We start from the raw sequence: 14,048 nt of genomic DNA on the forward strand, positions 1-14,048 counted from the left end.
AAAGACAGATAAAATAAAAATAATATTGTCCTCAGAGCTAAAAATAAAATAGGTTCCCCGTTCCCCATAAGGATATTGATTATCGCCTTTTCGGTATTATTGCCGACTAAGTCATGTAGATAAAATTGATTTAAGAGTAAATAATTAAAAATTGTTTTAAAATATACAATAAAAATCAATAAATTTTAAGAATATGCATTGGTAAAAAAAAATTCCAAAATATGCAAACATATGCACAGTAAACTTTTTAACTCCAAACACCACAACACAAATTTGTACCGGATCAGATTTATTCTATTTACTTCCCGAACAAATATGGAAATGCATAAAGTCCCGAACCCTGCCTATTACCTATAATATTAACATAGACAACTGAATTATTACCTATCTAGTATCTATCTTCTTTTTAGATTAATTAAATAACAAATTATCATATAGGTCAGAGCCTGATTAAGGAGTTGGTCGCTAGTAGGCTATGGTTGATTCGGCGCCCCTACGAATGATCGGATTAGGAGGGGGGTATTTTGTGGCGCCCCCAATTAAACATTGGCCGATTGGTGCCCTGCTAGACTGTAGCCTGCTCAGCCTATTGGTTTATCAGGCCCTGATATAAGTGTACCTATATGTATACTTATTAGTATTTATTATACTTAAAAATATTTAAGTAATAACAATCAATAAGTTTATATATAAGTATTATCAATACTCACCTACGACCTACCTTTATTTAAGGCAGGGATGGCAAACCTTTTGAACACTGCGTGCCCAAAATTAGTAATAACCTTTTTTTTAGAGCGTGCCATGAAAAAAATATTAAAAATATTATATTTTGTTATACTATAATTTGATTGTATAATTAATGTATTAGTATAAAAAGGTTAGTTTAGGTTATTAAAGGTCCTATACTATTATATATATTATATTATTATATATATTATAATAGTAAACATTTTCGCGTGCCCACAAAATCTTTTCGAGTGCCACCCCGGGCACGCGTGCCATGGATTTGCCATCACTGATTTAAGGTGTTGCTTGAGAAACGCCTGGGCCCACTGATGGGACAACAAGGATTAAGAAAAACGTTAAAATTTTTAAGTACAATTACATTATTTTATTTTTAAAAATTACAAAACCGTAAGTAGAAAAAAAACATTGGCGATTTCGATACAAAATAAAACTATAGGTACATAAATATATTATGTCATAAATATAGGTATATAACGCAGCTTATAAGTATATACATAAATAATTTAGGTAATATTTCAAAACGTAATAATATGATATCCATAATTACCTTTATGTATAGTAAATATATTTATATAAATAGGTATAAAATATAATAGTGTTGATAGAAAAAAAATATCACAAAATTTGTCAGACATTGTAAACAACGTCGAGTTGATGACGATAAAATGTAGCCGCAACGGCAACACTAGGTACTGTATCCCGGATAAATGGTGGAGTAAATGGTTGGCCCAAAGGTCTAAATCCTGTCTTTATAATACCAAAAATAACACTTCCCCTGTCTTTTCACTATACTTGGATGTACAGGATGATTGACTAAGCTGCTCAATAATGCAATTATTTTGAAATATATTAACTCAGAGACCATATTTTTTAAATGCTTGAGAATTTAAGTATTACCTATATAAGGAGTGTCCTTTGAAGATGCAAACTTATATATATTTTAATGAGAAATCGGGGTTCTGATGTAGAATGGCCCATTCTAGTAGTCCCTATACGCTGTAAATTATTTAACGCGTGACATGTTTCCAAAAACGCTGACGTATCGAAATTAAAATTCAAACCAGTCGTTTTTGAGTTATTTGACTTAATATACTATAAAGAGTAAGGATGATCAATTATAATAGGTGCTACAATGAATTGAACATTTTAGTAATTATTAGGTATTATTTATTAATCTATTGATGATCAAAATTTATAATTTGTAAAAATGATTCAAGTATTATTAATGTGTTTTATATTTTTGTAGAAACATTTTTAAGCACTATAATTCTTATAGTAGAAACATATCAATGATGAATTTTGAATTAGGTACCTACTTGCATCAAAATTAAAATCATGTTCCATTAAATTTTACAGTAAAAGGGAGTTCTCATTTAAAATACAGAAGTTTGTATAGCCAAAGTTTGTACATTCTTTAACTAAAGTACACACAATAACAAGAATTTAAAAATATAGTATTAAAGTATTTAAAAATCAGAATTTGAATAATTTCATTACTAAACATATAATGACAAAATGGGGTGGGAATACTTGGTAAATCACGACGTATAGGCTTAATTTAATACAATATACTGATTTGCGTTCGAAAAAAGTGAGACGGGGAGGGAGGGTAAGAATACTTGACATTTTAGGGACGAGAGCAGAACAAAATGCACAATATTTCGGAGATGTATGAGAATAATGTTTCAAATGTTCTTGCAGAAAGTAGAACTATTTAAATCTTGAAAAGTATTAATATTCATGATATGCATTAATTGTGGCTGAAAAACTTTGAAATATAATAAAATCGTAACAACAGGATTACGAATATTATTGCAGATACCGGAAATAAACTGAACTATAGAAGTACCTATTTTATATTATCACTCAATTTTTTCCATTTTCTCACCACGAGACTTGCACCAAAAACAAGATATTTCAGGTTTGCCAATTGTCAGTCTAATTCTATCGAATTTTTCGTCTATTTTTCGCTTATACGATAGGCCCAAATCGACACTGCGGTAGTCGCATCGCATATAATATATTATAATTCATCAGACATCGGTTACATAATATTATGATTTGGTTGAATAACTCGATAAAATCGTGATTTTCGCTATCCCTAAATCGTCACACTCGACTTTGCCGTTGGACGCCACATTATGCTATTATACATCACAATAAATATTACAATATCATCAATTATCATAATATCATATATACATATGACGAACGCGTATGGTTTTTCGTGGCGACGTTCATCTTGCCCACCGTACGATCGTCGCGAGCGACGCCATCGTGACCGACCAGGCGACGATCGGAGGCGGCGTATGATCGGTGGCGACGGACCCCGAAGAGCTGACGTCGCCGCTGCCAGACGGCCCGTCGTCGGCCGTCCGAAATCGGCCACCACGGCCTGCATTGCCCTTCTGACCAGTGGTCCGGCCCTTGTTTTTGATGGGCCACCGGCCGCCGTTTCCTTCACCACCGCCAATCGCAGTGCAGTTGAACCAGAACTCGCCGATCGACCTGGGCTCCTCCTGTTCGACGCGCATCCTGAGATCGTTGAACTTCCAGAAATCGCGATTCTTGAAGAAGTACGTTGCACCTGCATAAGCGACAGACACACATACATTTTTAGTTTTGAATGATTGCGAATAAAGAATCAATATATAAATTAACTTGAACTGAAGTGGGTACCTATTTTGTATCTGTTTTAATATCATATTTTTTCCTACTGCAGAACATTACTATAATTTCATTAAGCTACCACTGCGTAGTGAGCATTCCCACTTTACCGACCCTCGGTCGGAAATAAAATATTTACTGTCTGCTGGACGGAGTGAGGTCGTTTTCGAACACTCAAACCGATTTAGAAAATCAAGCTATCGGCGAGGGCGTGACAACAAAAAAATATGTTTGGCTCGCGAGGGAATGCAATAATTTCAGTCTCGAACTGATTATACAGGCCTCGTCTACGACTCGTGCCGCAAACGTCGCACATCGCTATATAGTGGCGACTAAAATAGCTCACTTCCCGCCCATGCCAATAACAATGTGTAATTAAATTCAGAAGTCATGCGTTTGAACTTTGACTGAACCGCGGTTATAGAGTTTCGTCGGCCCCGGCACCGTCGCCCCGCAGCTGTAGGTGCAAAACAATTACGTGGCAAATCGTATAATTCATGGGAATAATTATTATTATTATCGGTTCCACTCACCGTCGTGCCATTGGAACGCCGCGTCGATGTTGTATCCCGCGCCGCGCCATATGGACATGTCCCGCGGGTAGTCCAGCTCCATCCGGTCGGTTTCGTCGTCGCACCTCCAGTACATGGTGCCGCTGAATATGTACGTTTTGCTGTTGTGGCCCCAGACGATGGCCGCGTCCACTCGGTCCAGTTCTTCGGGCAGTCCGAGAGCTGTCAGCGGCCTCGGGTATCCTGGCAGTGGATTGTTGCCGTCGAATACGTAATAGTGACGACCTGCGCGGCGAATCGGTGTTCCAGTACAGGCATTGCACAATGATTATATATTCAATTATTATACGCTCAAAAGAAATACGGACAAAGAAATGTATGTATATAGGTAGGTACGTGGTAAATCACTGTATATATATATTATACGTATATTATATTGTCGACGTTTATAAAAATACGATTTGCCTATAATAAGTACTGGGTAGTCAACTTAAATGTTTATAGAGAGGTATTGCGTGTTTATTTTCTTGAAATCCGTACTAAACGGCGAAATCGAAATTGCTGAGCTCGAATCTACTGCACCTACGTATACTATTTTTTTCATATGTTTTTATATTTTTAAATTAAACAATAAATAAAATACATTTTTATTAGTTTAGTTTATTTTTCACCATAGTATTTTCGATGAGTACATAGGTAGTAGGTACAATACTTTTCTTGCGAAGAACTATAATATATTAACTTTATGCGAGCGCCTTCTATTTATGTACAGATAATGATTAACCGGAGTTTTTAGTGCTAGTTGTAAAATATTTTACTCTATTTATTAAAAAAATTAAATTTGGTTGATTCTATATGACTATAGGTGATATGATAAGATTATTATTATTCCCATTGAGTGTAATTTTGATATCAATAAAAATGTCGACGGAAATAAAATCGAGTGCCTAAACTTTTTAAAAACTTAAAACATCCAATATTTTGCTATTATTCACTTTATTGGCATTGACTGCTGCAGTAAAAAATCGAATTATTGGAATAAAATATATGCACCGTAGAAGATACGAGTGTATGAGAAGGAAGAAGCTTCGAAACGCCGTTTGTGGACTGCAGCATGTTACATTTAATATTTTAATATCGCGATGGCTGCTTTTGGAAGTATCGTCGAAGTACTATCGTTTGAAATCGATGTTCACTGCCGAGTCAGGTATTGCGTATTCCATCAAGCATTTTTATTGTACATTAATATATTGTATTGACGGCTGTTTTAATCACCATGAGCGTATCATTTGAAGTTTTAGGTTGTTATACAGAAACTTTGTGAACTACGTACACCTCCGAGTTGTCAGTGAACCAAAATTTACCATAAATTTAAAATGTGTAGCACTATAATATTGTGTCAAAACCTTTTTTGTACCTATTTGCCTTGTCCAAGAATCGGTGGAATCAAGGCGGTTATTGATCGGTTATTGATCTGTTTTGAATTCGTATTCAAATTGATTTTTTATCAGACTACACACAGCATATATATACAGGTACTCAAAATATAATCAGTGATCTAGAACTGTGAATTGAATGCATTAAATTAAAACGAGATATGGGTGCATATATTATGAAACCAAAAATGGAGAGAAATATGCACTTAAATTTTCGTAGTTATGGCAAATTATTGAATTATGTCTAATATTTTATTATGACTTGAAAAGTATCAAATATCAGTAAAAAATAACTATGCGTTAAATACTGAATTGTATATTTTCTACAAATGTATTATCTACATCAGCGTTTCTTAAACTTTTTTATCCGTGGAACCCTTTTTTATGTGCACTTTCACCGTGAACCCCCAATTTTTTTTAGCTTTTTTTTATTGAGCTCTTAACAATAAACTATTACAGCTCGACAATTAGAACCACTACATTGTTTCAATACTTTCAATGCGTCATTATATGTAAGGAATATTTGCAATAAAAGTTATAATTATGTGTCAAAATTTAAAATATTGAATAAAAAACCACAAGTTTCGGGGAACCCTGAAGTGACCTCCGCGGAACCCTGGGGTTCCACGGAACACAGTTTAAGAAACGCTGATCTACATAACAAGAAAAAATTATAAGTAGTTAAGTTTTAAATGTTTGTGTCTGTAAATGCCATATTAAGTAATAATTAAAATAAAACTGGTATATATACTGACCTATAAAAAACACAATCTTGCCGTCTTGCCTTTCATACACAGCGTCCACCTGGTTCATGTTCTCTGGCAGATTGTACCACAGCCGGGAAATTAGAGCCGGATATCCGGCGTATAGTCCCTTGGGGCCTAATCTCCACGTGTATTTGCCCTTGAAGAAGAACGTATCCTTTCGTATGATCGACACTGCATCGAAGGACGTGTTGCAAAAGTCCGGTTTGTTTTCGGCGACCACTGGCACGTCCGGTCTTCTGGGTGGCATTGTTCTGCTGGTAGTGGATGTCATGGGGGCCACAGTAGTAGTGAAACTGGTCATGGATTTGGTAACCACTGTCCTGGCTGTAGTAGATATCGTCGGAACGGTAGTCGATAGATCCGGTCTCGGCGAAGTCGGTCTGTAAGCCGGTATGTCACCCCAGATCTTGTCATTTTTAGCACCTATTTAATGAAAACGAAAAATTGATTGATGTATCGGAATTAAAATCGTAATCGATATTTATTTCCTCAAAATATCGAACACTTCTATATTGTCATTAGTTAACTGCAGAAGTAAATTGAAAGTTCTTAATATACCCATTAACTAACGGTGTAGTTTTTTCGTACTTATACACACGAATACCTAATTAAATGCTTTTTGCCTTCAACGCATTTATATTATATAGTTAGTGGATAGGTCGTAACTCGTAGGTGGCTGTATAGTTAAAAACAGTTTATTATCGGTTATGAACTATTTTATGAGAAGGGACTATAAAGTGAACACTACATATTTGGAAAGGTCGATACGTTAAAATAATAATCAGAGCTAATGATATTTCCGACGCACTGTTCGTATCAAGAGTCCGGTGGGATAAATATTGTCACGCGTTTGGTTTTGGATAGCGATGTATAAATGTATTTGAAAAAAAACTATTGATCTATTAAATGACAACCGATTTTCGTGGGCTTATATGCCACCCGTAAAGGAATTTCCTTATGCACTATACACTTACCATAAAGGATCTGTATACCAATTCGGTCATCGTTGGGAAGTTCAAAGTCGGATTTCAGATCCTGGTACCACGGGAACATCAGTGCGTCTTGGGCTGATGAATGTGAAAGACCGAGCGAGTGTCCGAATTCGTGCACGGCCACCCTGAACAGACTGGTTCCTGCAGAAGAGCAACATTTTTTTAAAATAAATTATAATATTAAGTATACTAAAAAATAAAAATAAATTAGGAATTCCGGTATATGCAATTGCGTAAATAGTTTGTTCTCATGTTTGCAAAAAATAATATGTTGGTGACATAAGTACCTTCAAGCACACCACCAAAATTCATTGAATACAAATTATTGTATATTATTATATACCTATATATATTATACAATATATAGTGGCGTAGTCAGGATAATGGAATGGGGGGGGTTAAACATCCAGATCAACCCGATAAATATAAAATATATATTTAATTCAAGTAAAATACGAGGTTCTTTTTCTGAAATGAAATTTTAGTACTATCTGCACGAAGGTCTAAATTATTGCTAAATTATTGGATATTTTTCTCTCAATATATGTATACAAAATAGATAAATTGCTCACAGTCCAAGTTCAACACAACATGGTCGTTTTCGAAATTGCTGAGAAAAAAACTGTAGATACATATATAGTTCTTATACGGTTGTCGGCTATACCTGAACTCGACGAGGAATTTATGAAGATTTGAGAGGACAAAGTCATATTTGTGTCATTGACAATTTACTATATGGTATATTTAAAAGTGAATTGGTCAAATGATTTTTAACATATGCATTTTGATCATTAGAAACATAATTTACTTAAGATCTATAATTAGTCTGTGGTTTTTATTGTCACTTACTAGAAAAAAAATAATTTTGTTTTAAAATGGTTAATATAAGGAATATAATATCTCCCTCACCCCCTCTGTTTGACCACTACTGCACTGGTACGTAACGTAGATACTTATCCGTCATAGTTTTACTTATAAGTATACATGCAGTACATATATTATCTACTGACCACTGCCACTATACTGTATTACTGTGGTATACTGGTACTCACCATCTTTGCTGGTCTTGTCGGCCACCAGCCATTCTTCTTCCTCGTCAAAATGAGCGTCTCCTCCTCGTCCTGTGCCTGGGAAAAACGCGTGAGCCAACACTTGACCCGGCCCGTCGAATGGATATCCGTCGCCGTGGTAACCTCTACGTTAAACAGACGCACATTCGTCAGATAATATTATATTTTTTAAAGAGCCATATTATTTAAACTACATCACGAACATAACAGGTATATCAAAAATCTAAGAACTATAAACCCAAAATTGAGTATATGCTATGAACAGAATCCTACATTCCGGTTTCATTGCCTACGAGGTTTAAAATAAAAGCGACAAGCTACCACATTACGACATCTTTAATAATGGATAATATTGTAATAAAATATATTTTTATGATTTATCACGAAAATGACTCTTTTAGGTAGTAGATATATAACATACTGTTTTATAAAGAATCAATTTTGATTTAAAATTAAGTTTTTTTTTAAAACACGGTTTCTGCTGAATTTGGATTTGAAATTTGAAATTTTTAAGATTTTTGAGATCTCGTCCTAGAAACACTCTCGTTTCTATACAACACGCACTAGTGCGCTCTAAAATGTGAAGCCATTATTGATAGACAAGACGTATAAGCAAAGACTAACACTCACTTTTCGAAAAACACCAGTATGTCTGCTGATTCGCTGTTAACTTCCCGAAACGTGAGTTTTGAATATTTGGCCCAAACTTGGAACGCTTTGTTCAAGTCCGACCTCACCCATCCGTGGTCTACTTTATCCAAACGCCTCGTCCGCAAACTAAGAACAAACAAACGACCGATATAAGTATTATTATTTTTGCTTGTTATTGTATTAGTAAAAAATCTGACATCGCGTTAAAATAAAGAGTATTTGAAAATATAATGTCTTTAAGTAAATATTATGTTTATTTAATTATTAAAAATTCTATGACAAATTGAGTGATCAATGAATACAAATCGTAATTAAAGCATTTAAAGAGGATTGTAGATTTACTATAAGTCAGTATAGGGTTTTACAATCATTATAAGTTCTTTCAAATTCCGTTAACTGTTAACAAGTTGTGAACATTGTGTAATTTGCAAAGTTACTTTTTTTTAAAGCATTTAAAAAGCGTATTTCGGAAAAAAGAAGGGTACGATTATGGTCAAAAAGTGTCTTGCCTGACTGAATATTGGTAATATTAATATTATTTATCGTTTTAAATACAATATGCTGTTTATTTAACATTTGATCTCGGCTGACTGCAACTGCAGTTGACAAAATAAGTTACATATAATAGACACGAGCAAAAAATAAGATCCGCGACGGGTTGTTCAATCGATATTATAAAAAATTAATAGTTCAAAATATCAACTATAAATAATAATTAATGATATTATTAAAACATTAATAATCTACGCCCGTATTGCTGCTGCAGTCGACGACGTGCATGTAGATCCCCGAGTCGCTCACTCAAAGAGGTTGTGGTGGCGCCAATTTGAACATCACATCCAAATTGAGTGGGTAACTCTGAAATCTGAATATCCATTGTGCTTCGTGATTTATTTTTTAATTGATAGGTATAATGGCTAATAGGTATAATAGACGTGAATAGAATATCAATTCATTAGACATCATATAAATCGTCAGGTCACGGATGTCGCGGTTGAAGTCGTCTTGCGGTATAGACTTTGATTGTTAAAAAGATGATTTATATAAGTACCTATACCCAATATCTAAATATGTTATTGTTTCTAGTTATAGGACTACGATTTTTAATTCTGTTTAAATGGCTAATGTCAGAAAAATATATTTAAAAATACTAAAAAAAATGTGTGATTATTATTATAAGATGTTTTTACGATTTACAACTTCTGAAAATATAGTTTATTAAATAGTTGAGTCCAATGCAACCTTAAAGTCTTCATGTTTTCATAATGGAAAAATTAAACTATACTTAGTACCTAACTAATACATATTATAAATTATCCTGCGAGTTGGCAAGTGATAAAAAATATTACTAAAATCACGTTGGCTCTGACACCAATAACAATTTTATCTTTTTTTAAGTAGGAACTTGCATGGCTACATCCCTATAATACTTTAAAATGGTTTTATTATATTATAATATCTATCATTGTAATATTGCAGTAATAATCTAATGATTGTGCGTATTTTGATGCTAACTATTGGAATTATGTTATCGAATTCTTGTACTTACCTAACATCTAATTACATTTAAACTCTACAGATCTTAAATAATAGATATTATCATATAACTATAGTATAATGTATCATTGCGATCGTCAATCATTGCCTGTTGTATGTTTATTGAGTAATTAATGATGGGTATCACATATTATGTAATCACTGATCATATGAAGTGTTGTCTAGCAGTCGTTGTTTGTACGAGAGGTGGCGGAAAATATGCGATTTGTGGTGATTATGGAAATGAATGTAGATAGAATTGGCGTAATGCAGTAACTAAGGTGTATTAATATCAATCACCAGCGAAAAAATATAAAAACTTAGTTATACATCGTTCAAAAAAAGTATCGTATGTTTTTAAATTCATAGAATAATTTTTTCTTAACAGTGATATCGAAAAAGGATGTATGTTGCCACAGACAAATTTCTATTTTTTTATGATGAATATGCTGTATCTTAACTATAACATGACAGCTGTATACTGTTTTTCTATATGGATTCGTGATATGCACAACAACCAACAATGAGTTGACTGACATGATACCACTTGTAAGTTAGTTGTGATATTTAAATAAATTTATGATTTTAAATTAAATTTTTCTAAATATTTCATTGAATAATGAAATTATTATTTGTACTTATTGCTTCTATGTTATTGGAAAACCCTTAAAAGCTGTTATGTGACATTCTTGCTAAATAGTTAAAGTCTCAAAATACTGAAAATAGTAAGACTCATCACATCAAAATTAAACTTGTTATACTGATTTCATATTTTTTCAAACGATGTGACCTACACACAGATACAGATACTTTTAATTTCATATATCTACTCTATACTTTTAATTTTGGCGCATATAAATATAAAAAAAATATCGTCATACGAATTGATTTTTTTGTTTTATTCAGCATTTTAGATGATCTGATGAAAAAGTCAAATGTATACTATACCGAATTGTTGGTCCATATATTACACTTTATACTCCGTAAGTATTCTGATTTGGTAATCGATAAATTAAAAACGATTAAAAATCTCAACAGTCATCACGCGCGCATATTAAAGGTATTGTGATACAAATATTATTTCCATGGAAAATATTGCAAGATTAGAATTTCTTATTGAAATATATAGTGTCATAAGCTCATAACCTAATAATTCATAATAATATGATAAACTAAATAAAAAAATTTTTTCTAAGTCACACGCTTTTAAATCGCCCAAATTCTAATATTATATATAACATATATAATTCATGTATTACAGGTAACTTGAGTACACTTGGCAACTAATTTTGAAAAGACTTTATTCCACTCACCTCCACGTCAGGTTGACGTGATGCCATTTTTGACCTTGCAGGGTGTAGCGTTTAGTTCTCTGGCCCGCAGGCTGTACAATATCAGAAACGCCACATCTCGGTTTCTTCATCAACTGTTTAGTGGCCTCGTCCAATTGGCCGGTGATAGGAATATTTCCAAACGTCTAAAAACAATATCGGAAATATTTCATGAAAATAATATAGACTATAGTAGTATAGTATATAATATTATCATTGTCATTCATTGTAAAATATAATATTATTAGCGATTTAGTAACTGCGGAAGTTGTATGAGACTATAAAGAGTGAAAATGTACTAAATATACGTTTATAATGACGAAATTATAATATAACTATATAAGAAAGAAGAAATTGTCTTCAAATAATACATTTATAACGTCCATTTAAAGCACCAGGTACAAGGTACACGAACATCTTTTTTCTTTTGAAAAACATAACATATACCTAATATAATAATATATTTAAATATGTCAATATGTTTTAAGTTTTTGGAAATTATATTGTTCATGATTCATTGTATGATTCACCAAGCGAGATCAACCCAATTTTTTTTCAATAATCTGATTTTTAGAATTTGTTAATGTGCCTACATAAAGACCATATTTTAAGATTCTTGAATTATATTGAATTATATAGCCTTGAATTTAAGCTGAGAATGCTTGGTGAACCACCAAGTGTATAATGTGTGTTTAGTATGATTTTTGTATTTATGTAATTATGCGTGTGTATATAATTGCATATGACATACCTGCAATGTTCGCAGAGCATCGTGTAGTTGACTTCCGTCCCTCAAGTTGCCCGTTTCTAGATCAGATTCTGGCAAGTAACCAAATTTCATCAAATACCCTTGCTGTAAAAAAAAAAAAAACCATCATAAATAATAATCCAATAAAGTATTTACGTATACAGAAAGAAAAATCTAATTTAATATTAAATACAATATATCAGTTTTTAATAGTATGTATGCCTACACGTACACTAATGGTAGAATACAAAACTAAAATATCATGAAAAAAAAAATGTATGAATACTAAGATGACAGGAGAAAAATCTTAACTAAACCTAAAAATTTAAGGGGAACATGTATTTACACTATTGCGTTCCAAAATCATTATCGTGGGTAAACGCCAAACAGCATCCTATTGATGTACCTATAGTCTTGTTGATACAGTTACACTCCACATTCAAAACAAATAAACAATCTGATAAAATATTGTTAAATAAATACAAAATTATTTTTAAATCGCACGAAAAAATACATTCGAATATATCTGGGACACAAATTAGTGTGTTTCCATGTACAGTTTAGGTATGTGTCAACGATGAACACACTATTATCCTTAAAATGTTTTAATTATTAGAAAAAAATTAAACAAATAAAAAAACTAATTTGCAAATAAATGTTTACAAATATCTATTGATGAATGTTGAAAACAAATTAATAATTTATTTATATATTTATATATTGTGTAGGTATACGTATATACTAATCGAATAGTTTGGTACATAAACCAGGACAACTCAAATTTATAATAAAAAAAATATAATATGACGTTTACTTAATATAGTTCTGTAAAAATAAATAAATAATTTTTTTCTTATAGATACAAATGATACAATTCGCAAATATCACGTACCTATACAATACGGGGGAAATGTTTTGAGTAAAGTAGGATTTGGATTTGAAATGGAGTTGAAATATTCTTTTACACAGTGTTGCAGGATAGATGTACAAATAAAGGGAGTAGAAATAGTTGGAAGTTGAACCAGTTTTTTTGTTTTAATTCTCCAGTGTTACTGTGATTAGAATGTTGGTCAAGGTCTTATACATATACATACCTAGTGATTCAGTGATATTTACATTCTAATAAATATACCAAACATGCAAGTCCAAATCGATTTTTAAACAGTACACTTAACATCAGTATACCCACTAAGTTATCAAATCAAAGAAATCCGTAGGCTATGTTTGATAAATTTATATTATACGTATGTTAAGATCGATTGAAAATTGATACTTTATACATTTGAGAAATTTACATTTATAAGACAAAAACTTATAATCGTAAATGTATTAATATAGGTACCTAGTATTATTAATTATGTACATTGGATAATACTGGATGATCCATTATTCAAGATATTAAGACACTCCGTGTTACAAAAACTATTAACTTTTTTTTTAAATCACACAATTGTTATTATTTTCATAGTTATTATTATTTTTATTATTTTTATGACAATACGCATTTTTAACTCCTTGTTTCTAAGCAGAATAGATTTTAGAGTACTTAAAATCAAATTTTGGACAAGTACCTTCTTGTTTATAAGTATTT

At 32.3% G+C, this 14,048-nt stretch overlaps 1 protein-coding gene across 1 annotated transcript in view; it reads right to left on the reverse strand.

Moving 5' to 3' along the window:
• Window positions 1–1,386: 1,386 nt before the first annotated feature.
• Window positions 1,387–14,048, reverse strand: part of LOC111030434 (matrix metalloproteinase-2-like) — a 47,379-nt gene continuing 34,717 nt past the window's right edge. The window contains exons 3-10 of the mRNA XM_022309917.1: window positions 12,461–12,562; window positions 11,692–11,855; window positions 8,822–8,968; window positions 8,174–8,316; window positions 7,104–7,262; window positions 6,118–6,552; window positions 3,948–4,211; window positions 1,387–3,334 (exon numbers count right to left, since the gene is read on the reverse strand). Coding sequence (XP_022165609.1) covers window positions 2,985–3,334; window positions 3,948–4,211; window positions 6,118–6,552; window positions 7,104–7,262; window positions 8,174–8,316; window positions 8,822–8,968; window positions 11,692–11,855; window positions 12,461–12,562 — 1,764 coding nt within the window. The 3' untranslated portion in view covers window positions 1,387–2,984. The remainder of the gene's footprint in view (window positions 3,335–3,947; window positions 4,212–6,117; window positions 6,553–7,103; window positions 7,263–8,173; window positions 8,317–8,821; window positions 8,969–11,691; window positions 11,856–12,460; window positions 12,563–14,048) is intronic.

This window comes from Myzus persicae, unplaced genomic scaffold (genome assembly GCF_001856785.1).
Source record: "Myzus persicae strain clone G006 unplaced genomic scaffold, MPER_G0061.0, whole genome shotgun sequence".
In the NCBI taxonomy this organism is placed as follows: domain Eukaryota; kingdom Metazoa; phylum Arthropoda; class Insecta; order Hemiptera; family Aphididae; genus Myzus; species Myzus persicae.